This window comes from Sebastes fasciatus, chromosome 14 (genome assembly GCF_043250625.1).
Source record: "Sebastes fasciatus isolate fSebFas1 chromosome 14, fSebFas1.pri, whole genome shotgun sequence".
Taxonomy (NCBI): Eukaryota; Metazoa; Chordata; class Actinopteri; order Perciformes; family Sebastidae; genus Sebastes; species Sebastes fasciatus.
In genome coordinates, this window is record NC_133808.1 from 14844382 (window position 1) to 14871356 (window position 26975).

General features: G+C 41.1%; 1 protein-coding gene across 3 annotated transcripts; it reads left to right on the forward strand.

Annotated features, from left to right (window-relative positions):
• Window positions 1-152: 152 nt before the first annotated feature.
• Window positions 153-26970, forward strand: tbl1x (transducin beta like 1 X-linked). Of its 3 annotated transcripts, none has more exons than XM_074659133.1 (15): window positions 153-574; window positions 16343-16452; window positions 17727-17872; window positions 18127-18346; window positions 19810-19951; window positions 20134-20275; window positions 20380-20443; window positions 20585-20682; window positions 21898-21958; window positions 22110-22231; window positions 22323-22397; window positions 22490-22617; window positions 23675-23840; window positions 23943-24044; window positions 24889-26970. In XM_074659133.1, exons 2-15 carry the CDS (start codon window positions 16395-16397, stop codon window positions 24913-24915), a joined length of 1551 nt encoding a protein of 516 aa, XP_074515234.1. In that variant the 5' UTR covers window positions 153-574; window positions 16343-16394; the 3' UTR covers window positions 24916-26970. The 3 variants fall into 3 exon arrangements, with proteins under 3 accessions (XP_074515234.1, XP_074515237.1, XP_074515236.1); XM_074659136.1 differs by having other exon boundaries at window positions 155-574; window positions 19819-19951; XM_074659135.1 differs by lacking the exon at window positions 153-574 and adding an exon at window positions 10423-10442.
• Window positions 26971-26975: the final 5 nt, after the last annotated feature.

Consider the following 26975-nt stretch of genomic DNA (forward strand, 5'->3'; position numbering starts at 1 on the left):
ACTGAGCAGCATAGGTTTCTCTCTTATTGTAAGCTAAGACGTGAACCATTAGTATTTAATAGCATAATTAACATGTTTGGGAGTGTTTTCAGTATTCAGGTTTAAGGTCATTTCAGCCTTCACCCCACCACCACCACCCCTCTCTCTCTCCCTCTCCCTCTCTCTCCATTCTCTGTCTACGTCTCTCTCTCTCGCGCGCTGCCGATCAGCGCCTGCTGCTGCTGCTGCTGCTGCTGTCTCTCACGTTCCTGCTTCTTTTCTCAGTGTACGCTTGAAACTCCACACAGAGAGAAACTAGCCTGCAGCCTGCAGCCACACAACACACACAAACTCGGGTTTATTCCAATTTAACCGCACAGTTGTGTGAGCGATTATTGTGCTTTGTTAGTCGACTGACTGTGAGTCACACACACACACACACAGAGAGCAGGCGGTCGGTCGGTCGGAACTTGAAATATGACGATAAGCAAAATGGGAGGAAAGTCGTTGCTAGCTTGCTGAAGTTGGAGGTTTCTCCTTGTGGAAGAGGAAGAGGTGGCGGCGGACACCACGAGTTCACTCTCACAATCAAAAGGTAAGCCAGTGGAGCTAAAGTGGCACGGTTTTTGGGGGCTGCAGTGTGTTGTGTTGTGTGTGTGGGTTATACACTGAAGAGGATATAATGGCATTCACAAAATTGGTGATTATTATGGCGTTTGGTTAGGAGGTTTGCCGGTACAGAGCTTAGTCACCCCTCTGGCTCCACACGTGTGTTGAAATTCCTGCTTGTCTTTTTAATTTTCTCTCTTTCTTGTATTCAAACAACCTACTTTTCTGAGTTTTTTTTCTCACACCTTTAGAAGCTGTGGACTTCTTCACAAAAATACAAGTTTTTAGAGGTTGATTGTTGTCCTATTTTGGTGAATTATTATTCCCTTTATAATATAATTGCACAATAGAAAATCCTCCACCACATTAAGTTGCACCAGTCATTTTTGTTCAAGCTGAAATATGATATATATAATATAATATATTGCCTTGCAGACTTAGGATACGCCTGTGTGTGTCTCAACTGTACTACCACCTAGTTTTCAAGGGGACAGTTCATGTTACTGTATAACTACAATGTGAAGCTGTTTCCTGACTGTCAGCTGTAGACTACTTCACAAAATACAAGTTTTAGAGGTTGATTGTTCTATTTTGGTGAATTATTATTCCCTTTATATTATAGCACAATAGAAAACCCTCCACCACATTAAGTTGCACCAGTGCAGTCATTTTTTTTCAAAATACAAGTTTTAGAGGTTAATTGTTGTCCTAATTTTGGTGAATTATTAGGACATCTTTGCCTATATAATAGCACAAACAATAGAAAACCCTCCACCACATTAAGTTGCACCAGTGCAGTCATGTTGTTCAAGCTGAAATATGATATATAATAACATAATATATTGCCTTGCAGACTTTAGGAAACGCCTGTGTGTGTCTCCAACTGTACTACCACCTAGTTTTCAAGGGGACAGTTCATGTTGCTGTATAACTACAATGTTAAGCTGTTTCCTGACTCTGTGTCAGCTGTAGCTGCTGCTTTTAAAGCACCACAGTTTATCAAAAGAAACCCCCTCTAAATGTGAAGCTAGGACATGGTGATTTCACATGTCCACAGAACACTTAATAAAACAAGTCTGGTGACCTATAAATTCTTCTTATTTCCCAGTTAGTAGCCCTGCCTGGCTGTTCCCTGTAGTCTTGGGATAATGGGATACAGCAGCGTGTACAGACACAGTTAAGATGTCTCGCCTAGCCTCTGAGCATCAAAGTGTTTATTATCTCCATTAAAGCAAGACATGAGAAGGACTCAGATGGAAATAACTGCTGTTTGAATGCTGTCTTAACCTGATTCTACTTCAATGGCCCAAATAATTAATGTCAAAGTGATGCCCCCATTTCCTTCTTGACCTAGAGGCTGTTGTATGTTCACAATAACAGTCAATGTTGTTTGGCTACTGAAATCAGAAGGAGGCATTTTAACAAAGAAGTTGCATTGGAGAGAACGTCTTTGAGAAGACACTGACTGGACTTGATTTGACATTTTGGCGGTTGCTGCCACCTTGTTGGTTTTTTTTTTTAATAATAATTGTTCATAAGCAGGATGACCCCTACTACTCTTCACTAATATCATCACAACAGAGATACAACAACTGGCGTGATCATGGGATTTAATAGGAAGAAAGAATATACCAGCGTTTATGGGCTGGGCCTAGTTAGTCTAGCCTAGTCTTTCTCTGGTATCATGACAATATGATTATGTAATAGGGCTGTCACTTTTTCAAATGATCAAGGTTAACCAATAAATAATCAACACGTGAAGCGTTCAAACAAGTTTGGACTCAACCCAAGGAAACTCATTCCAAACGTTGTTGTGAAATGACATTGTTTTGTTCCGTTGTTGACGTCGTAAATCAATCACGACTTCAGATTTGTTGTCTTGGCAATGTTATTATAAGGCAGTTCGCAAAACAGCCTTACCTTTATCCTATATTTTCTTGAGTAAGCGATCAGTTGTTTGGTCTATAAAATGTCAGAAAATGGTGAAACATGTCGATCAGTGTTTCCCAACGCCCGAGATGACGTCCTCAAATGTCTTGTTTTGTCCACAACTGAAAGATATTCAGTTTACTGTCTTAGAGGAGTAAGGAAACCAAAAAATATTCACATTTAAGAAGCGGGAATCAGATAATTTTTCGCTAGTTTACTTCATTTTTTTCGTTAATAAAGACGTAGCCTAGTTTACCGAGGCCACAGGGTGTGCTATAGATGAGAGCCTCCCCTGGAGTGCGAGGACTGGCCCCGTGCACTTTCACGCTGTATAGTTAGTATTTTAGCATTAAATCTTGACTGGCTTCTTTTTGGTCTGATGTGATGCATAAAAGTGGCACACAGTTTGACAATTGTATGTCATTTATGCTTATATTTTCATACCTGTTTCAATCGCAAAGTTTTCTTGTTAACTTTGCAGTAGCGATTTCAACCACATTGCCTTGCCCTACCAATGTGTTTACCAGTTCTGTCACCAGCGTCAATGACTGGCAGTGAACTCTAATTGCGGTGGTTACGAAAACGGGTTTAGTGCCACCTATTTAAAGAACAAAAGGAGTTTTATTATGTCATAATTGCATGTGTGACACTACTTTACGTACCACCATTGATCCCTAAATATGTGCCAGCAGTCATTACTACCTCTCATTGATTGCTCTGGAAGGTGGACTAATTTTGACAGAGTGAGTAGCGATACGTTGTTCTCCATGTTTCATAGACTTTCCTAGTTAACATTTTGTTCTGAGGGGCTTTTATTGTCTTTCTTTTCTAATTTGGTGTTTCAGTAGACGGACACAGTTTCCTTTGTACTGAGTCCTCAGAGGGCATGAATTGATAATGTTGTTGCCTACAGGTTATTGTCTGTCTGCCTCTTGTTCAGTGAGTGGCAGGATTTGAGATGAAAACCTATTGTCTTTGGTTTCAGTGCTGTATGATCTGACAAACGTGGATGGCCTACCATATGTGAATAATCATAATTCATTCATCTGACGGCTGGTAGTCAGTCCTCGTTGTGCTCTAAATAGATTTGATAAGTCATTTAAATGTAATTACGCTCGGACTCAGTGAATTGAGGCACAGAAGGGGCAACTGCAAATCCAACGCTACATTGTGTTAGACTGTGTTCAAAACAGAAATGTATCCCCTGCTCATAAGTAGGGCAAGGAAGTCCCTGAGAAAGCTCATGTCAGCCTTGTGGTGCAGCAGAGCTCTGTATCGGGCTGTCCAAATATTTCTGTAGCAGTATTTATTTATGATAGGCCATGGGGGGAGGTGAGCCATTCTCTCCCTCCAAAAGAGTCATACAGTGTGCATGGGCCACCAGCCAACTGGCAGACTAGTAGTTCCTCTGATATAACGCCCATACAAGTTCTGGCTGGTTCATGCCTATAGTTATTCATCTGGATCATCAGGGTGGCTCTGTTTATAGTTGTGTGAACTTGTATCTGTTGACTCTGTCCTTGTGCGTATGCAAATTAAAACAAGTACAAGGAGCTAAATGCCTTTAAGGGTGTGTTAAATGTGCAAGTGTTTGTGTATTGTATTGGCAGCTAATAACTTTCTATTTGTGTTTTGTCTGAACCCATCATAGCTAATGATTCCTTAATAGTACATGCATGGCCACACCTCTGTGTGAGGTTATGCTCAGTCAATGGACAAACATTTTCTTTTACAAGGTCAGTATGTACAAACGGGTAGGGCTGCTCGATTATGACAAAATTCCTAATCCCGATTATTTTGGTCATATTGACATCACGATTATTTAACGAGGTTACTCACTAACTTTGGAAAATAAATGGTACATTTTAAAGTTAAATGCATTAATCTGGTGCACCAAGTCCACGGCCCCGGGAAGCGGCGAGGGCTGCTGTAAAGCTTACGGCTGGAGCCGCGAGCCACATTCACCCCGGGCCTTTCCAAGCCGACCTAGAGCTGAACCCCCCAAAAAAACATAATTGTGAAATGGCACAATAATCGTTTAATCTCGATTATCTTGATTCATAATCGTTGGAAGCCAAAATCATAATTGAAAATACAATTTGATTAATCGCACAGCCCGACAAACAGGTAATTTCTTAATACTGACAACAAATCAGTTCCTCTGAAGTAGGCCGATAACCTTTAACTAGTTTTTCCGTAGGAATGCGTCTGGCGCATTGTTACTGCTGGTGGATGACTGTAAAGGAAGTTGTGCAAGCACATGCATGCCAGACTTCTTCACTGAAAGGGAATATTGTTTTTTTTCCACTTAGTCCATCTTTTCACCCCCTCCTGATTCAGCCAGGGTTTCTTGTCAGATGCTTTGTGTATTGTGTAACAGTGAAGTAGAAGACAAGTATCTAGAGATCTAAAAAAAATATTACTGTAACATGAATTTGTACATCATTTTGTACTGATGATTCAGTCAGGAGAGTTTCATGCCCGTCCAAGCCATGAAAGTGCTCCTACTATCAGTCACCTAACATTGTCTATGGAGAAGATGAATGGGGGCTTTTACTTTCCCACATAGCACCTCTGTGACAGGATATATCTTTAATTTCTCTGCCATGATACTTCTGTCAATATTGTAACATTTATATTGACACAATCCTACAGTAATTGTTGCAACATTCCCTCTAGCTCATGTTGAGGTTGGGGGATATGATGACAAGCCATTTGCAGACACAGAACATTGCTGCCTGTTACGGTCCTCCTTATGAAAACAAAACAAGATGCAGGCAATATTTGCTGATTGCATTAGCATACATGTTGGACACTAGAAAATAAGACATTTCAGTGAAGAGGCCAGAGATGCGTCTGTGGAAATTTAGAAACTGTGTTGCTGTTATTACATTGGTTGTCTACCAGAGAGTATTGACAAGTTTATTTTTCAACTGTAAAATGTTGCTCAGATACAGCGCATATCTCTCAAATGTGCGCCGTTGTACATTATCCAAGTGTCATCCCCAGCGATTATCGCGTCTTACCCCTCACCGTCATAGCCGGCTTTCCAGTGTGGCCGTTCGGAACAGCTTTTTCCTTCTGTCGTGGTCAAAGGATATGTCATTCAATCTATTTATTTTATGGGCCCTTAAATATCTTTGTTTGAATTAAGCCATTGTGTGCAATTATTGTAACTCAAAGAGCAGGACTGCTTTATGGCGGTATTGAATTAACATTCTTGCATTACTATGATAAAGTACCTTGATTTGTCGAGATTTTAGTCATTCATTATGTAATTACTAATTTGTTGTACAGAATGGCGAACCTCTTTCCACACCTTCAAGCAATGTTGCATGTTACTAAACTAACTTTTTGTAGTTTGAAACTAGGGGGGCACGATTTTGAAAAAATATCGAATCGTTATTATTTTGACTGATATTGCAATTGCGGTATGATTTGCGATATTAAAGGGAATGATAATTTTTACATAATTATTCTCATTTTCATTGAAAAACATTAAAATGATTATGGTGTGATATTTGCGGGGATCTGTACCAAACAAAGATGTTTTCTTAAGTCTGTAGAATATGATGTTTGGCTAGGACATCTCTGCATCGCGACAATATTTAATTTATTTAATTCTTTGTTTTTTTTACACACATTTCACCTTTAGCAAATATTGCGATAACCTGTGATTTGAGAAATTGCAGTAGGCCATATTGCGACTTCGATAAGATTTCGGAGGGGAAGTTACTACTCCTCCCGTGTGCCAAGCGTGTAGGATTGCAACGGTGGCTGACGCGAAAGCGCGAATGGTCCTCTCTAGAGACAGTTGTCGTAACAGTAGAGCTTAGAGTGTGTGTGTTTGTGTGTGTGTGGTGAAGCAGGAGAGAGAGCGGCGACAACGAGAGCGAGTAAATTCATCGACTCCAGCCCAAGCAGGAAAAGTTAACGGTGTTTGGTTTGTCTGTTCTGGGCTACTGTAGAAACATGGCGGATATATATATCAGATATAAATTGCTCATTCTAACAAAAACCCAGCAATTCTTATTTTCAGGTGATTATACACTAAAGAAAACATACTTAATAATATGATATTCTATTTCTGCCAATAGATCCCCCTCATTGTTAGGTCTTTAATGGTGTATTTATTGCCTCCCAACAAGACCAGTGACTTTTTGCATATATACATAATTTTTTTTTTAAAGCTGCTATTCGTATTTCATGATCGTCGATAACTTTGTGTATTGTCATGATCCAAATGCCCATGCATATTAAACATTTGTCTACCTTTTCAGTTTCTAGACTAGCAGCCTTACCAGAGGTGTGTGCACTCTTGTGTTCTTTCTAGTTACAAGAAGGAAATTGGAAACATATCAAAACATTTAATCTGTATGTGCAGTCAGTTGCATAGCTGAATAGACACTGTGTAGACTAGGACACACGTCACACACAAACACTACGCAGGGAAATCTCTGGTATGTGTTAGTGCCGTTCTGTCGCACTGTGTAAATGCTAGGTAAAGAAACAGTCAGGAGGAAAGCTCAGAATGGAGATCCGTATTTCGGTTGTCTGCCTTGTTTGTTTGACCCTGATGTCAGATGGAAGGAAAGCTCAAGGAGAGTGGGGGGGTATTTAGGGTGGCATGAGCAGCTGTTGACAGAGAAGCAAGATCTTCTGGTCGCCATAGCAACACTTGTATTGCCCACACTGTCGTGTCTCTGTGTTTACAGCTTATTTGTGCAACCCTCATCTTGCTGAAAAAAGAATTGCCTGGCTGAGGCCTCTGTGTTGGCTATTACAATCTCAAGGGCACTTCTTTGTTATCATTGAATGAATGTAGAAGTATACATTTACCAAATGAAAAAGGCAAAAATGATTAAAGATCCTTTCTCTTAGTGAAACTGTGCTTACGTAAAGGCTTGTTAAGACATACTGTACGGTTCCCATAAAGATGTAATAGTTTCAGTTCCTGTCAGTGGCGGAGACAATGGTCGCATCTGCGATATGTCAACACAGCTAGAAGACTGCCAAATGTTCTCTCCGTTCCAGTTAGTTTCTTTTTAATAAAGGGATCGTTTACTTTTGATTTTAGATGCAATACACCGGAACATGTGGCCCATGCAACATAAAAGCACAAAGCATGCACCAGCAGAGATCTGAAGCCACCTCATTGTACGAACTTGCCTGTGTGAATAGTAGTGAATTTGCATATAGGAAAGAGGATGTGTTCAGTCGGTGTCCTTGACGGGTTAACATGCAAATTGTTATGCATACATGCAGTGATATGAATGAGAGTGTTGTTGAATGAAGCTTTGTTATTTATTGTCTATAAGTATGAAGTAACAAATGACATGCAGAGAGTCTATGAAGCTGTTTTTATCTGCTTTATTCTTTTTAAAGAGCATTAAGAAAGATGGAGATTTGATTCTGTATGTATGTGAGCTGCACTGAGCATCAAAAGAGCTTTCTGTGTCCCACCATCTCCTCCGCACAACGTATTTACTTGCCACCCGCCCCCACACAGCCATACACACATGCATGCCCTACAGCGACTGGTTCCTTGTGTGCTTACAAGCGCATATGACACCAGGTTATTTTGAGCATCCAGAAAATCAAGTGTTCATGCGCTGCAATAACTCGGTTACTGTAAAAGCTGTCTTTACATGTAGCTCGTCAATAATCCGATTTTTTTTGCGCTATATCTTTCAACCAAGGCTGACATATTAAGGACTTATTGATATGAGATGATGTAAACGTATTTTAATAACGTAAGAAAATGTTGAGCTGCACGAAGTCTCGTAAATTGCCTCAAGGGATGTCACTTGAGTCTGCGTTGGTTGGGGCTGAAGACTACAAGTGATCTTACCAAACCTCTGTAGCCCGCTCCTCATCTCTGCTTAGCAGCTCGACACTGCATAAGCCGCCACTAGCATAACACACCCAAAGAGTATAGCAGCAAAGAGACAAAACTCAAATGTTGTTTTGACAACAGACACTGCCGCCGTTATAAAAAAAATATTAAAACACTTATTATATTTATAATATTTTTATTGTTCAACACAGGCCATTTCGGTAGAGACATTAAATATGGGAGTAGAATAGAAATAACTTTGTTTTACTTTTGTACGGCACTTTGCAGAGGGACATTTTACTGGTAGTTGCTTTCAGTCCAAAATGTCAGAAGCGCAGCTTTGCTGCTAGGCGCTGATGTTGTAATGGAAAGAACAATTGACTAACTTCTTGGCAAGATACGTTCTTTGACACACCTGAATCTTGGAACCAAACTGATGGTGGCCAGGTTGCGTAGTGGGTAATGTACGTGCCAGGATTTGAACAGGAGGAAGAAAGACATAATATCCGACAATGTTGTAGGAGTGCAATGCTTAAAGTTTAGGCAACTAAAACTACCCGGTGTTCAGACCAAAAGTACCACTTAGTTAAATAATTGCAAGGATCTGAGTTGTATGTGAATGTTGCTAATGCTAATTTTAAGTAATTTCCACTCGCAAAAAAAAAAAGCTGTTGTGTGCCGCGATGGGAGCTTGTACTCCGGCTCAACAAACGCCATAAGCTCGCGGAAGCTTTCTCCTTCCACAAAGCTCAATCTCCAATCACAGTTTCGTGATAAGATGGCTAATCTTCTCAGCCCTGGTTGCATCACAACAATGAGGTGATGAGAGGTTGCCTGTTATCCGTCTTTGTGTGTTCTCCCTCCGCTTAATGCGGAAATAGTTAATCATCAAACTAGTTGTTCTATAATACGCAAGTCTAATGTTACATACTGTAGCTTGCACTGCACATTAGTTTTGTTAATATTTAGGCAGAATATTTCTAATCCAATTAGATAGGGGTTGTTTTGTTCCTTTTTGTGTATTCAATGTATTGTCCACATCAATAGGAAAAAACAACCCAGGAGTTCTCCTCTTTGACAATGTTTTGTTTCCTTTGTTTCTACAGAGAAATACTAAATGGCACCGATAGGCAAGTGGGAGTTGTCATTTTTATTTGATGCTAATGGCTTCAGCATGAGGGTGGATCTTAGGTCCTGACGCTCCCGATTACAAGCCATCATGATGAATCCTTTCAGTGATCGTTGCTATCTGTCACCATCCCCCCATTCATTCCCCAGGGAGAAAATACACTTGATGGCGGCGCCTGTGAAATTCTCTGTTTAAATAGAGAAATGCACACCCCAACACTCATATTGCTGCAAATCTATCAAGGTGTATATCATAGATTTTGTGAGGGTTTAATGCATTTGATATGTTTGCAGTATCAGCGGCTGTAGTAGCGCACTAAATGCCCCCAATAATGTGTTACCCCGATGACCTTTGTCATTGTTAACTGCTGAGAGAACCAGTAGATTAGGTCTACTGGTTCCAAGGGTGGCCAACCGTGTACACGTTCATGTGCCAACAGTCTGCAGGTTTTTTCAGTCCAACTGATCACCTCAGCAGGTAATTTCACAAATGACTTCTTCCCCTTTACTTAAAGGAGTGCTAATCGGTGGATAGAGTCTTTGGTTTGAATGAAAGCCTGCAGTCTGTTGTCTCGCATGGCGTGGGAGAAGTGTTTCCCCTGGAGACTGAAGGCTCCCATCCCCCACCGCTTTGCCGACCTACATTGGCTGTCGCTAAGTGACTCATTGAGAGAGGCAAAGAATAATGCACAAATGGTTGTTGTGATTACCTGTGTGTGGGGATCATTATTTATCACCCTGCTCCCATTCCACCATCGCACCATCCCCCCCCTCTATCCGATTCCCTTCCCCCACTCTGTATCTCTCTCTCTCCCCTCCCCCCTCAAGACTGCAGCCCAACCAGGAGCTTCAAAGGCGGGTTTTACTCAGCAGAGCAGTTCAAGAGAAAATGGCTGCTGTTTCCAGGTCTTGTTTGCACATCTGTCAGGAGGTGACTGTTCAGGAGAAAATGGGGTCCCTGGTATGCTGGTTTTCAACATCATTCTTTTCAAAAACCCTGCATGTGTAGGAGACGGCTGCTTGTGTAGTTCACATTGCGCCATCATTTTCTTGCAAATGTTTATGTTCAGAATGCGTTTTTATTTGGTTTTAGCGATGGATGGATAATCATTCACGTACATAAGCTCTATTTAGAGTACCATTCAAGAAATGACGTGCAGTGGCGTGTTTGTTTTAACCTTGGGTGGCTGAATTCAAACAAATAGTGTTTCATTTGTTTTAACTATACAGAGAATATCTGTGTTGTGTCTTTGAGATCTATTTTAAGATCAGGTTAAATCTGCAATTGTCTCTTTTATTGTATACTAGCTACAATGAAAAAGCCTTAAGCGGGTCTCCAAGCTGGTTTACAGTGAATGATAATTCATGTTCTCAGCATGGCCTCTCTTCTCTCTGAAAATCCACATTCATTCTTACAGATTGCCATAAACAAAATATAACTATCTTTATTTTTAACCTTAGACACTACTTCCTTTCTTTTCACTCTAAATGATATCAAAGCCAAATTTGCACACTGTGCAAATACCCTTTTTTTCACAAAAATGTTCATGTATGTAGTTTTTTTAAACACACAAAAAATAGCTGATAGAGGCATTTCCCATTGCCAGTAGACGAGTGTGTCTTTCTGTTTTTGTTTCCCCCGATGTGTCACATTCAACATCACGCGTGCGCTGGAAAACAGGGTTATTAAACAGTGACAATGTTACGGTGGTTACTTCTTTTTTTATACTATTGTTGGAACAGTAGGAAGACTAACAAAGTCAATGGAGTCTGGTAGCTTTAAGGGGCAAATATAATGGCTGTTTCTTTTCATGTCTAATTCGTTGAATTAAGGGTTTATTTAAACCAAACCAGAGCTGGCGATTGTTGGAACAGTGGAAAGACTAACCTAGACGGTTGTGATGAGTTTCGTTTTGTTTCTTACATTTGAATGAAGGGTGTTTCGGCGATTAGCGAGGTAAATTTACTGTTGTCTGACTGGAATCTGGTGGCTTTGAGGAGAGTATATCCATTGTATGTTTTGTACGTTAATAAACTATAATAATTGTCCAAATCCAAATTGATTTTATTTATTATATAAAAATAAGCACATCACACATAGCATTGTGCCGGAAAAAGGACAAAAGCCAGATGTTGGTGTTTTTTTTTGTCCAGTGGGAAAGGGGCAAAAGTGCTGTCATGTAATCCTCGGATTGTGCTCACAACTGTGAAATGTTTCGCTTGACTTCAACTCAAATATTTTACAAATTAATAATCATCTCAGCTTTCATCTAATACATTGTAACAGTTTTAATTAATGTGCACTGCATGCTCAAATGTCTTCATTAGTTGTGCTTCTGTGATGACATTTCAAAATCGCAAACACCAAAACAAACAACACTATAGTAGCATTGCTCAATTGAATCAGTGTTGGATTATAAAGAAACACGTTTGTATTCCGTATGACTGGCTTGTCCAATTTTTTAGAGGACTTGCATCATGACCTTTGCTTTACACTTTGAGTTATAAAAAAAAATTCAACAACTGGCCTCCAATGCGTGTCTCCTCAGACTAGTACCAGTAAGCAACTTCTGTTCTTCACCATATATTCAAATATATTGGTCAAGCCTATTCATGAGTAAACACTTTCTTATTGGCCATGAGACCTTTGTTCCTGGAGGCGGTAAACCACAGATTCTGGTTCGGGAGCTATTACAGTACATGGGCCATTTAATTGGATCCTTTAATATTTGCAGATTCACAACTTCATGCCAAAGCATATCTTAACATAATAACTCTATAATAGATGGATATTTTTCACAAGATAATGCTCCACGTCATCAGGACATTGTAATTGTAATTCGGAAGTTGTTATCTTGTGTAGACGGATTTGATTTGATTAAAATTCAACTGTATCTGTTTATCCGATGCACGTGAAATGAAAGACACAGCTCGGTTGTCCGGCGTAGACGGGGTTGGAGTTACAGTATGAAGGCCTTTTTAACCACAGCTTCAGGCCATAATGCAGTCAGGCGCTTAGTATGGATGATGGTGGCGTAGTTTACATTGTCGAGTAATTGCCGCAAGACATCAGTAAACATCCTAAAGGTAATAACCCTAATGAGCCAGATGACCACTGCAGGGCTTCTCATTATTAACCGATTCAGGTTTCAACGTCTCTACCCTGTCTTTCTTTTCTGCAGTCATCTGTTAGCATTTGGAAATGTTAAAGGATGTTTGACATGCTTTCAAACAATTGTTACTCAACTGTAATTCAGTGTTATAAACCACAAAACTGAAACTGTAAGTCGAGAATTTATAGCTAAATACATGTTAATATAAATGCTTCAGTAATCTTTGTTTCTGGGTTCAGACATTGGGTGTTTTGCCACACCAAGAACAATTGCTCTTTTCCTCGTGTTGTCAGTAATGTGTGTGATTGACAAGTACAAGGACTCTGAAAGGAGAAACTTAATTTGGCAGGATCTTTCAGAGGGGGAAAAAGAGAAGGAGTAAAACAGCTTTATTTGTATGCAGTGCCAATTTCAGCTAGAGCTGGGTAGAAAACCAACTGGGCTGGTAAACAAGCTCTAGTGCAGAGAGTGGCTCCATTGCTGGAATTGTTTTGAGTTTTTCCAAATGAAGTATGAACTGACACATATTTTTTACTGTTACAGCTGTAGTGCTGGGCGGACGTTAATAAGCTTGTCGGCCGTGCTAAATGAACGCATCCCTCTTTGCCTCAGATCCACACAGAGTGATAATAACACCTTGTTTTGCCACTGATGGGATTGAATCGATTTGGTGCATGTAACACATAATCTGGTCTCATTCCTCGGATGTATTGATACTCCGTCAGCGTAAACACACTTTTAATTTGGTTTCTCGTCCGGGTTGAAGGTGTTAACGGTGGTGATTTCGCTGTTACCTTTTACAATGTGTGGTATGGTTCACATTGCTATAGCAACGTGGAATAGTTGTTTGTGTGGGGCTTGGAGGTTGCCTGCATTATTTCCAGGGTCTTCTTATTTGCATAACATCTGGTTGCTGAACATCTGTAAGAAACATGATTCTAAATCAAGTTTCGTGCACCTTCTTCTTTAAAGATGTATTATCACATTATTACAAATAATCAAGGATGTGTGGTTTTATATTTGAGTGTCAGTATTGTGTCTCCTCTACTGTATATCCCCCTACTTCTACGTGGTAGATCTGTGCTGGGTAAACAATGTTTTTCGTAGTAGCAGCCTTATAAGCAAGTGTGTTTTTTTTTTTTTTTTCCTTTGTGACGTCTTTCTTTTTTCAGAGGGATCATATCGTCGGGCTTTGACTCCACTTATCACTTCAGTGGATAAACCTCAGAGCCGTTGCAGAGGTTAGCATTCTGTCTGGTTTCCCGGAAGGCATATTGTTTGGTCAAAGGAGGCTCGGATGCCCAGGGAGTTGTGTAATGGATGGTGGCATCATGGGCCCATCTGATAGAGGGATTATTGCTGCTGCCCTGCACCAACGGGACCCGCTGAGCCCCTCCAGACTGCCTGTTAATTACGTTTCCAGTTGTTTGGTATGTAGCTGCGGCGGCCTCGCTTTGATGTGGCTACCCCTAGTAGTCGTAAGCTGAATAGAAACACAGTGGCAGTGGTCAAACCGGGGCACAGTGGCTGATGCGGACAAGCTTAGTGTTGTGAGTTGAGTATTTGGCTTCGAGTGAGAGTTTTGTTTGTTGAAGTTTAAATGATGAGGATGTAGGAAACAGTGAGATGAAAGCAGTATTTGATTATTTTTAGTAGGGCTGACCCAAATGCTTCGAAGCTTCGACCGTTGCCATGGTAATCAACCTCCAAATCAGCATTCGAATGCTTCCTTTTTTGTTTAATTTATAAATATGTATGTAATAATGTGTAAATCCCCAAATAGCCCACGAAATAAGAAATAATCCCACATTATTCATATTCAACATAAATTATTATTAGTTATTCTCAGATTGCTGTTTGTTATGTAGGTGCGTGTGTGTGTACAGTAGTGCGGCAGCGGCGCTGTCCCGAAGCTTCGAATTGCTTTGAATATTTCCCACCGAAGCTGCGAAGCTCAAATATGGTATTTGCCCTATATTTTAGTAACATTTCTGTGAGATCTGTCCTTCTCTTTTGCAGTTGTTGCAGGATATTTTTTTTAACTTAAAGGTTACCTGTGGCGTTTTTGACCTCTAGTAGCGCTATGGTAGCGCTGTTTATTTATGAGCCCATTTTGTTCGTCTTGTCTACAGCCCTGCAAATGGTTTCACACTATTTCACTGAATCGCAGTTGGCTGTAATACGCTACCAAAAGGTCGGAAAGAAGGAGACTGCTGGCTAGAAAACATGCATGGAAACAATACAGGATTTAAAAAAACGTAAAAGCTGCTTTGCAAATGTGTTATGAGGATGAAATACACGTTTGTTTGACCTCAAGTGAGCGACGGTGGAACACAAGTAAACATAACGTAATGAGTTTGTTTACAAGAAAACACCTTTTTTAATAGCATCTCTTTTTGCATTCACAAATATAAAAGACATTGATTCTGTGGCTTGCACCAGTTACACAGATTGTTATATTTCCAGCCCTTAAGAGTGTCTGCTGTGGTACAATAAAAGGCAGAGACTCTATCTGAAAGAATATACCAAGGTGAACGTGAATAATTCATGTTGAGTAACATGTTCAACCCCTCTGGCTGTATGCCCACTGGTAATTGGGACAACACCATTCTCTGTCTATTTTGCTCGATCTCTCTTGTTGCTATGCTACCAAAGGGGAACTTGAGTGGGCCTGGACAGTGTTTGCAATGGAAGTTGGACAGCCATGCAGTCTTCATACCTGACACCATCCCCCCGCCCCCTTTTATTTCTCTTTGTATTCCCAGCAAGATGTCAGTCCCTTAATTTCCCAGTGAGAGAGCAGGAAATAGTTATGCGTGATGGTTATGTAGTCTGTTATGACTCACCCTCAGTTTTCTGGTTGCCTCTTTTGTGAAGCATTTTAACCATAACCCGCTTATAGAGCATCTTTCATCTGTACTGTATATTTTTGTATGTTTACATTGTGTGTGCGTGGGTGTGCATAAACAATGTTCTTCCAGCTCCATTTACTCTGCCCTCCTAAAGCATATGCATGAGCCATTATGAAGTATTTTTGCAGTGTTCATCAGCCTGAGGAAAAAAAAAACACAATGGAATTAAAAAAAACTTAATTGTGTTTCTGTTTTCTTCGACTCCTTTCAGTTTTTGACACAATCTCGATCGAGATGTTAACATAAGCTCCGTTAAACACCACTATTTGTTGGAAAATAACTCAGAAGTGAAGGTCACGTCGGGCTGCTATGAATAATTCGTCCCCTTGCTCTCTACTGTAATTCACTAGATGGGCAGTAGACAGGCATTTAATATCCTTACTGCTTTATCAGGGCTCTTTCCATCTAGATGGTTGGCCGGGTCACTAATGGGAAGCACCATTCAGTTCTCAGTGAAAGCCAAATGGATATAGACACTCCCATTAGGGCTGGAGAAGAAAGGTTGGGAATACTTAGATTCAGTACTAGACATGGATTTACAGGTTAAGTGACCCAGCCAAAGGAAGGAAATCATGCAACGGGCAAGACAAGAGTGAGCATGTACTAACAGAGGCTGGACGCCAGGGCTGCCCTGTGTGTGTGTGTGTGTCTATTCTAATATGTCTGCATCACTAAACAAGGATCGGGACAGATTTGTGCAGTGTGCAGAATTTGCATCTATTTTTATTGGAGTGTGATAGAGATATCGTTTGTCATCATGGTTTAAGAATATGTCATATGCCAGACCACAGAGCTAAATATTAATCTCAACTCCCCATTTTTGATTATATTTTCAGGAGTGAGCCCAGCCTTCCAACATTCCTCCTCCTCCCTTTTCATTGGGCTAAGATGAGTATTACCAGTGACGAAGTGAACTTCTTGGTCTACAGATACCTCCAAGAATCAGGTTGGTCTCACTAATATCTGCGAAAACACACTGATGCTGTTTTATTGCTGAAAATAAATGGATCTATTGGGCTTCATGCATTAATTGCTGGTGTGTTTTTTTTTTTCAATATTGAAGGGTTTTGCTGAAAGACGTTTAAAATTTTCTGCATGACAACTATGCTTCAGTGGTTCCGGTGCGAATTATCCGCATTGCCGTGTTCCATTTACATCAATGAGGCCCAATGAGTTTCCTTCTAAATACTTGCCTGTGTCCAATTCACACAACAGAATCCAGACAGAGAATATCTAACGTTAAACTACACAATACATAAACTAATCGGACCCCGAATGTGATGCTAACGCTAACAATAGGTGTTGTGGATAGCCCCGCACCATGACCAACATATAACATTAGAAAGTTGCATGTCAGCTACATTACCATATTCATTGTATCGCAGCTGCTGGGCGATCTCAAGCCATATATATTGTCCTTTATTTGGTTGTTGAGGTAGTCGTCACGGTGTTTGTTGTACATTATTAGATGTTGAGAAGGGGACTGCCCATTGTTCCGAAAAACACCAATAGGACCGAAAAATCCGCTGAAATCGAGGTCTGTCCGAATATTTTTTTCCCCCGCACGAATGTTCCGTAGGGGTGTGAAAGCATTCATGAGAAAATAAATACATTTTCGTGCAAATTTTATAGGACAAAAATCGGTGCTCAATGTGAAACGGCTTTAACTATGCACATCTTATTTCACCATTGTTTAGAAAATGCAGTTATTATGAACAATTTCAAAAGCAGATAATATGCGTCTATTTGTTTACGTTATGTATGATCAAACACGGTGACTTAAAATGAAGATATTTCTCCTCAGCTTATAGTGGATGGAAATGAATGGAGAGTGATGAAACGGTGTGCGGAGATGGAAATAAACAGGCCATTCAGCCTCTGTAATATGAACACCTTGTGGGTGCACAGAATATTGCCTCGCTCCTCAGATGTCAACATGCTATTCACTCTTCGATAAGATTTGGATCAATGACTAAAAATCCTGGCTGCTGTGTTTTATTACTGGCTACTAGTAGCCCTGAGAGGTCAACATTGCCATCGGCGTGCCTTATTATACTCTCAAATGTCATACTTGTTATGCCACTCGGTTTCTGTATCCAGATACTGTTTGCTTTGTTTGGATCAGACACGACTTTTCTTTGAATATTTGTGTCGTGTTTGTGCACATCTTGTGCTTGGCACTCTCCCGCTAATGAATGTGAATGGTGTTTTTGTTTTCAGGTTTCTCCCACTCAGCATTCACCTTTGGCATCGAGAGCCACATCAGCCAGTCGAACATCAATGGAACACTAGTGCCCCCTGCAGCCCTCATCTCCATCCTGCAGAAAGGGCTCCAGTATGTGGAGGCAGAAATCAGCATCAATGAGGTGAGGGCAGGGACCTGCTGTTACTCAACTCCCACTGATGTTTTCTATCGCTTAATGATACAAAGATAGGCTTTGATCTCTATGACAACACACCAGGTTAACTGCAAATGCTGTTAACATTTTCACCCTGTAAGAAACACTGAAGAATAGCCAGCAGGGAACACTCTTCACCTCCTGTAATTGATCATTGTCAGGACAAGTCACTAATCAGAAATCACGTCACGATGTGTCATTAACTGCTGTTGTCCTGACAGGACGGCACGGTCTTCGACGGTCGGCCGATCGAGTCGCTGTCGCTCATTGACGCGGTGATGCCAGACGTGGTGCAGACGCGGCAGCAGGCCTTCCGCGACAAGTTGGCCCAGCAGCAGGCGGCGTGTGCCATGGCGGCTTCGACCTCTGGAAACCAGTCCATCGCACCAAAGAACGGAGAAGCCACTGTCAACGGGGAGGAGAACGGCACTCACAATATGAGTAAGTTGAATCTTCTAAATACGATAATCCCAATTATCTCAAACTAGGAATTGAAAGATTAATCATTTGATCAAATGGTAATCAAGAAGAAAGGGACAGACGAGTACTAAAAAGTCTGTCTTCTATGTAAGTTTCTAGACTTGCAGCTCATAAATCTAAGCATCGTTTTTTCTATTGAAATCTAAGATAAAGTAAAAAAGCTTCTTGGCAAAATGGGTCAAGAAGGCTGGTTTCATTGCAGCATTCTAATTAGTGCTCAACATATTGTGTTTCTTTACTTTTCACCCAAACCATCATGGCCATGGCAGAATTATAATTCTGACTCCTTTTTGACTAGTAATCGAGCACGCTCTGACTACATTGATGTTTCAAAATACCATTGCGTCTGCACTAAGATGTGAATCTGTATGTGGAACATTTTCAAAGACATGGCAGTCGGGAGTTGCTCTCACTGTGCTGTGTTTTGGCTCTGTGCTATCAGAACAAAGCAGCCTAGTATTTGCATTATTACACCTCCCAAAATCATCAGTTTTTCTACTTCAAGTGACATATCCAGTAGGGGCGGGAATCACGATACGATCTTAACACGATACGATCTTATTATCAGTACTGCTCAGTATTGCGATAAGATATCTTGCGATTTATTACCTTTTTTCAACTGCAAATGTGATTCCTTTCTAGTTTCATATGATACCAGTAGCTTCAATCTAGCTTTAAGACTGAGCCTGTTGCAACCTCTAAAAGACAGAATAGCAGCTTATTAAGAAGTTGATAGTTAACATGATAAAAGGTCGATACTTGACGTCTGTGTATCAATACAATATTGTTACGTAACATATCGTGATACAAGATACAAGAACTTTATTGTCATTATGCAAATTGCAAAATTCCATTTACCCTCAAATAGTGCCCCCCCAATGTCCAAATTATCGCACAGTTTTACACGGAGAAACACAAACAGCCGTGTGGTTTCTCACAGAACGTGATATCATTAGCAGCTGTTTGGCTTCTCCTGCGAGTGAAACCAGAGAGGTGTAGATCAGGTGGAGCTCTAGACAAGGGGAAGAGAAGTTGATGTTTGTGTCAGCACATCCACCCAGGAATTTAATTCGAAGGTGTGGATGGCAACAGGAAGAGTCGGGTGTGAGTAAGGTTTCGCTGTCTTTCTGGCTTTCTCACATGGCAGAAATGTGACTGGGTCCTCATTATGCTGTGATAATTGTGTGCACTCTATAAGTGGGTCAGAGATAAATAATGAAATAGAAGTGGCATATCCTAGCAGAAACACATCTTTGATATCTTCCTGTTATTTAAAGATAGCCCCTCGCCTCCTGAAACATTCATTAGAGGTACATTCATCACCATTTTATGTATAGCTCGCTGACAAGTGTGGACATAATGTGTGTTTGCGTGCATGTGCTGCTGAATTTATAAAGATGCGTGTGCGCGTATCTGTCCATCTGTGTTCTCAGATAACCACAGCGAGCCCATGGAGATGGATGTAGATATGGAGATACCAGCCAGTAAAGCCACGGTGCTGCGAGGCCACGAGTCTGAAGTGTTCATCTGTGCCTGGAACCCTGTCAGCGATCTGCTGGCCTCGGGGTGAGTCCCTGTCTGCGCTGAAACTGATCTCAATGTGTGCTGGATGAATCATATTATACTCTATGCACGCTTTGGCTTTTCTTTCCTAAGATATATGACCTCATACGATCCATCGCTGACAGCTTATATCCCAACAATCTTTTGACCCCCTCCCCCTCCTGCTGCGTTGGTATTCTGTTTAGCTCGGGGGATTCCACCGCCAGGATCTGGAACCTGAACGAGAATAACAACTCCAACTCCACCCAGCTGGTGCTGCGCCACTGTATCCGAGAAGGTGGCCAGGACGTCCCCAGCAACAAAGACGTCACCTCGCTAGACTGGAATGTACGTCCATCCACAAACATGTGTCCTCTTCTACTTTCACTAAACAGTTGTCTGTGCAGCTGAGGACGGTTAAGTAACAAGTCTGTTATCTTTCCATCACACAGAGCGACGGCACTCTCCTGGCAACGGGCTCGTACGACGGATTTGCAAGGATATGGACGAAGGATGGTATGTCCTCCTTCATACCGGCACGGTGTCGTTTCCTGGGTCGTTAGGTTTATGTCATTGTTATTGTGAATAATGCAACCTCTGTGACAATTTTTTGAAGGATCATTTCTAAACGAAATGGATATGGCTCTTATCCATTAGGAAATCTGGCAAGCACCTTGGGACAGCACAAAGGGCCCATATTTGCACTCAAGTGGAACAAGAAGGGGAACTCTATTCTCAGCGCTGGTGTAGATAAGGTATTTCAATAATAATATCCTCATGTGTTTTTTTTTTTTTTTTAAATTAACTTTTTGATCATCAGCCAAAGTGTAAATCTGTAACATATCTTTTTTATGGTATCCATAAACTACAGTGCTAACGGCACAGTTATCAGTAAATCTTCTGTACAGTATAAACTCAATATACAGAGAGAACCCTGAAATGATTTGATATATCTTACATATGTTATGAAATATTTCACATAATTGTATCCTAGCATAATTGTAGCACGTAACCAAATCTAATTAAATACAACTTTATTAACCCTCTCAGACCCACAGGGGGGTACAGGGGGTGTTTAGAAGGAGATAGCAGGTCAACAGTATATGTCACATAGAAGTGGTGTACATCATCTGAAAGCTGGGATCCTGAAGACTCATTTGAGATGCAGCTCAGCACTGTGTGTCAAGTTCTAGTCATAAATCAGAAATAAACATGAATGAATAAATGAATTGATTAAAATAAATTGTGAAAGCGTATCAGGGTTTAGAACATTATGATGGAACTATATGATAGCCATTCCCATGCTCTGTTATGTCTCAGTTGTTGTTGCAGCAATTTTCGGGTTGATACCATTTGTTACACAGATTTGGTGCTAAATTTAACTCCTTTTTTTTTTTTTTTACCACTTGAGAATTGATTAAAATGATAATTTATGCAATTCCAAAACTGTTTAGGGACTCCAGTATGCAGAAATATTCAAACATCATTTTTAGAATAGACGAAAATAATTGTTTGTCCCAAACTGCATGTGATTATCATAAAGTGGGCATGTCTGTAAAGGGGAGACTCGTGGGTACCTATAGAACCCATTTTCATTCACATATCTTGAGGTCAGAGGTCAAGGAACCCCTTTGAAAATGACCATGCTAGTCTTTCCTTGCCAAAATTTAGCCCAACTTTGGAGCGTTGCATTAATTATTAACATTAATTGCATGTTTTTGTTGTGCTACAGCGACCTGAACTGCTGCAGATATGTTTATTTTGTGGATGATTCTTCGAAACACCAAAGACAATAAATATGACACTAGCTGCATCAGGGATTTTTGTTTACCCTACCTACCTATTTGGTGAAATTTATTTCAAGCCCTGATAGTCCTTTAGAGTACTTACGAGTATGTCTTCTTCTTTATGATGATGCATACAGAAATGTTGCATTCGTGGGTTTTAAATTCTCAATTTTGTTTTTCCAGACGACAATCATTTGGGACGCACACACAGGAGAAGCCAAGCAGCAGTTCCCTTTCCACTCAGGTGAAAAGCGAGTTCACTATGTATCCAGAACAATAAAAGCTTATCATTATAGATAATGAATAGGATGTTTCCTGCTCAGCTGCGGTTGTATTATGGGCTCATAAACCCTCCCAGCCCTTAATGCATCCTGTGCATTTTAAATATCCCACAGCCCCAGCACTGGATGTCGACTGGCAGAACAACACCACCTTTGCCTCCTGCAGCACAGACATGTGCATCCACGTATGTCGCCTTGGCAGCGACCGGCCCCTCAAGACCTTCCAGGGCCACACGGTGAACAGCTTTTTCTGTGTTGCTCTTCTGACCTTACATCACGCTGCTCGCTCCGTCGACGGTCCCGCTAACGAGTTTTTATGTTTTGCAGAATGAAGTTAACGCCATTAAATGGGATCCATCGGGTATGCTGCTTGCCTCCTGCTCAGATGACATGACCTTAAAGGTGAGACTTCAGTCTTTAGAGCTCAAAGACAACAAACCTGAGTGGTGATTTGTATTCAGTCACACTTTTGCTGTTTCCCCCTCACACGCCAGATTTGGAGTATGAAGCAGGAGTCCTGCGTCCACGACCTCCAGGCTCACAGTAAAGAGATCTACACTATCAAGTGGAGCCCCACGGGGCCCGGCACGGGCAACCCCAACTCCAACATCATGCTTGCCAGGTGGGAAATCTCTCACACGTAGCTCATGTTTAGTACCGAACAGGGCAACCACCCACGTTGCTCAATTTTTAAAAGAAAAGTTTGTGTGCTCAGAACAAACTATGTGTGTGTGTGTGTGGGAAGAGGACTCTTGTCATAGCCTGGCATTCAGATGAAATCATGTTCCATGCAAAATCCCAGTGCTAGTTCTTGTCAGTGGCCCAAAGCCATACACCCTGACCCAGATGTTCATGCATGTGTAGAATGTTCTAATTCAAATACCACAGGAATTTACAGCCCTTGCTGACAACCCCAACATACCTGCCTGTAAATCACATTAGAAATAAACCTGCCATTATCGCCACTGCTCGGAAGGAACTTCATAATCTTAAGTAAATGCCACCGTTGAACAGTACGCGTGCGATACATTTTTAATTGACTTCAATTCCGCTCCCTCCATAATACATCCTTCCGAGTTCGCTTTCATTTGTTGCCAAGGGCACCCATAGGAGATTAGAAACTGCCTATTTATACCTCAGCGAAGAAGATGTGTTAATTGAAATCAGCCTCCTTTTTTTATCATCATTTGTTTTCAACAGTGTCTCAGTTTTAGGGTCACAGATGCTCACAGTTTGTCACTTTTTTTTGAGAAGTTCACACTTGTTTTTCTTATTTTAATTGCTAAGTGTGACCTTTGAAGTATAGCTTTTCCCTCTTAAAGTAGCAGAGATTAATGATGTTTCCAAGATGTGAGTGTTTCACATGTTAGGAGAAGACGCTCTGATGCTAACAAAAACACAATTGGTGACAATCTGTAGCCTTTAAAGATGTGTTATTTATTGGTTTCTTTGTTTTCTGTTTATGAGCTTTTTGGGGTTAGTTCACTGCATGACAAATCTGGAAATAATGAACGTTTAATAATGAGTCATTTAAAAAGGCATCTTGCAGGCACTAAAGAAACTAGTGGTTTTGGTCATTTTTTATGACCAGCAAATGTGTTTTTTTTTCTAAATGGATCATCTTTAGGAATCACTCTCATATCTAATCTGTGCCCTCTTTGTGTTTTCCACACCCACAGCGCCTCTTTCGACTCAACAGTACGACTGTGGGATGTCGAGCGAGGGGTCTGTATCCACACGCTGACCAAGCACCAGGAACCCGTCTACAGCGTGGCCTTCAGCCCCGACGGCAGTCACCTGGCTAGCGGCTCCTTCGACAAGTGCGTTCACATTTGGAACACCATGGTAAGCGTCTGATTTTATACCGTTCCAAAACAGCAGAGGAGAATATTCATTGTGATTGCGGTCAAGAGCTGGTCATTCATTTGTTCACACTCTTGTTTACAGACTGGAGCCTTGGTGCACAGCTTCCGGGGTACTGGTGGTATCTTCGAGGTGTGCTGGAACAGCACTGGGGACAAAGTTGGTGCCAGCGCGTCAGACGGCTCAGTAAGTACACAATTGCAGCTCCTTTAAGCCTCGTTCACACTACACGATTTTTCCGCTCCTCAACATTTTTTGGGGTTCCCCGCTGAAAGCCCCAGATCAGAGGCAAATCAGCGTAGGCTCGCCGCTTGCACTCGAGCGTCACGTGTGAACTGTTCAAGGACTCGAGCTGAGAGGCTCGCCGACGCTCACCGATGAATCGCAGACACATTCCAGATATCTAGCATGCTAAATATCGACCTAAATAACGAGCTACAGCCAATGAGAGCGCAAGACACAGGTTGAGGGGAAACTTGCGGAGGAGGGGTCGCCTGTAACAATAGCAACTTACTGTATGTGCTGCATTTGCAACACGTAGCAAAGTTGTTGTTACACCTAGAGGAATAAGTAGTAAAAAAAAAAAGTGTGGAAACAGGCCATTTTGTGAAGATGTGCCAACGACAACATCAGCAATGTGTCATGCGTTTGGTATCACGTCATTTTCCGTGTATTTTTTCGCCTGTGTTTTCGTGACAAAGGTTTGGAGACCTCATCGGGGATTCCTCCCGGTGAAAGATCTTGCAGTATGTGACCTTCTGTCGCCCGTCATGTAGTGTGAAAACCACAACAACTTAAGACTCCCAATTACAAGACAGCAAGTTGTGTAGTGTGAACAGTACGGTGATCTGAAGACTTTGAAAGTCGTGTAGTGTGAACTCGGCTTTACTTATTTACTTGTTTGGTTTGGTGCCTGTAAATAAAATTGTCAGAAAGAACTCATTACTAGTTCTTTGAGAACAATAAGTAAAAAAAAAAGACATGTTGCTTGCTATGTATTACTAATGCTACCTAATTCTTTACCTTCTAGGTATGTGTTCTTGATCTCCGAAAATAGCCGACTTGAGACTTTGATGATGAATCCTGGAATGTGCGGGCGAATTGCCTTCTTCTGACATCAGCAAACACACTCTCATTGCTCAAGAAGAGCTGTAAGGTGGAGCGAAACAAAACCCCCCTCACAAGGAGTAAAACCAGATGACTGCAGCAGCCTCCGAGGAGCCAACACCAACTGACTTCAGTGCACCTTACAGTTTGTTGATGCGTGTTTTAACGACACGCCTATTGGAAACATAATGGAAGCCAGTTAAAGAGATCCCCAAGACTGGACTGAATCCAACATCCCTGGGTGCATCCGTGTTTTTAAAAGGTTTTCTAATGAGAAAGTGCTGCGATCCCTCCGGGCCGACTGGTCCAGCTGTTATCGGGTTGTAAGGGTGGAAACACAAAGATGAGTTTTATATAAAGAGAAAAGTGTTAATGAGACACGTGTTTGGCTGTGAAAGGTAACAAATTATGAAAGAAAAAGGTTGTGGTTTTTAAGAATTCCTCTGAGCAAATGTTACCTCATGTCCAGAATGAACTAACTGTGGACGTGATAACAGTAACATCGATACTGAAGCACCGGCGTTGTCCGTTGACAGGGTGCTTAACTTCTTCCCAGCGGAGAATAGTTTGTTTCAAGAGTACTTCTTGCTTCTTTTTTTTTCCCACAGATGGACTTTTGAAAGTCAAAAAATTGAATGTGCCGCTGCAAGGTAGTTCTTAGCTCACGTTTAACATCATGTCGACAAAAGGAAAAACCTGCCAAGAAACAGTCCCAATCTCCTAAAATGACCTGCTCCATTCACTCGAGATTAGAAAAATGTCATTTTGTGGACAAGATGTGAAAAGTGTGGTTTACAAAGAGAATTTTCTCCCTTTTTTGGATGTAAATTTCAGAATGTAAAGATATGTAAATTAGATTAATACACAGACTTATATACTGTGTATATATGTTTATATACAGTACACTTTATTGCCATCCTGTAGGGGCTCATTAACGGCTAGAGCCGTCACATCTTTGCTGATAATACGTGACGAGACCTCTTTTTAAAACGAAGTGCATGTGTCATCAGCTTCTTTTAATAGTCTTTTTTTCAACTGGGCCGATCACATCCAACGACTTGTTTTGTTTTTCAGTGAGTCACAAATGGCTTTGACACAGATGTGTTAAGCAGCTTTTTTGCTTTTCCACTATTGATCCCTGTAAAGCCGCGGAAGAACCTCATTACCGGCATTCAGGGAATTATCTGGTCAACAATATGGGAGAGAACAGTCATCACAGTCTTCTGCTCGGTTTCTGCTTTAACTTGGTATTGTGTGTGGAACGGGACAGAATCAATGTTAAGAGTTATCACGCAGACCTGAGCGGGAAAACAACTACAGCTTGATTATGGTTTCTCTTGGCACTTTTCCTCACAAACAATCTACTGAAAAATTCAGAGCACATTTTGACCAGAAGGTGGAGGTCAAGCAAAAGTCCTGCTGTTGCTTCAAAAAAAAAAAAAAAAAAAGATTGGTCTTGTCAAGTCCCACCGAATACTGCTGGCCGATCAGATTTGAAATGTTGTGGTTAAGTGTGGCTCCATCTGCTTCTTTCACGAAAGAGACATCTTCAAACTAACTTGCCACCACTTTTGATTTGCCTTTTGTTTCCGGTCCCTTTCCCCTTTCAGTCAATGTCTGCTCGAGCAATGTGAAGTGCACTTTTTGTAATGGGTGGATACAGCAAATGTTCCGATTTTGCTGAAAGTTGAAGGGCCAATGTTTTATTTTTTCTCTTCTTTTTGTTTAATGTCACAATTGGATGTTAATGGGTGGTTCATTGTTTTCTGACTTTTTTTTTTTCATTTGCTGAGAGCCATTATTGTCTGTGTCAGACTGAGAATTGGGCTGTGGGGGTTGGTGGCCATTCTTGGCGTGCTGAAGGAGCCCGGTATGGAATAAGTGCTGTGACGGCTACTATATCTCTCTCTCGCGCCCTGGTCCAGGGTGCGATCACCTGTTTCCAAGACAAAACGTTGAAGTCATTCAGTGTCTCAAATAAATCACTCTATTTTGATATCAGAAACCCAC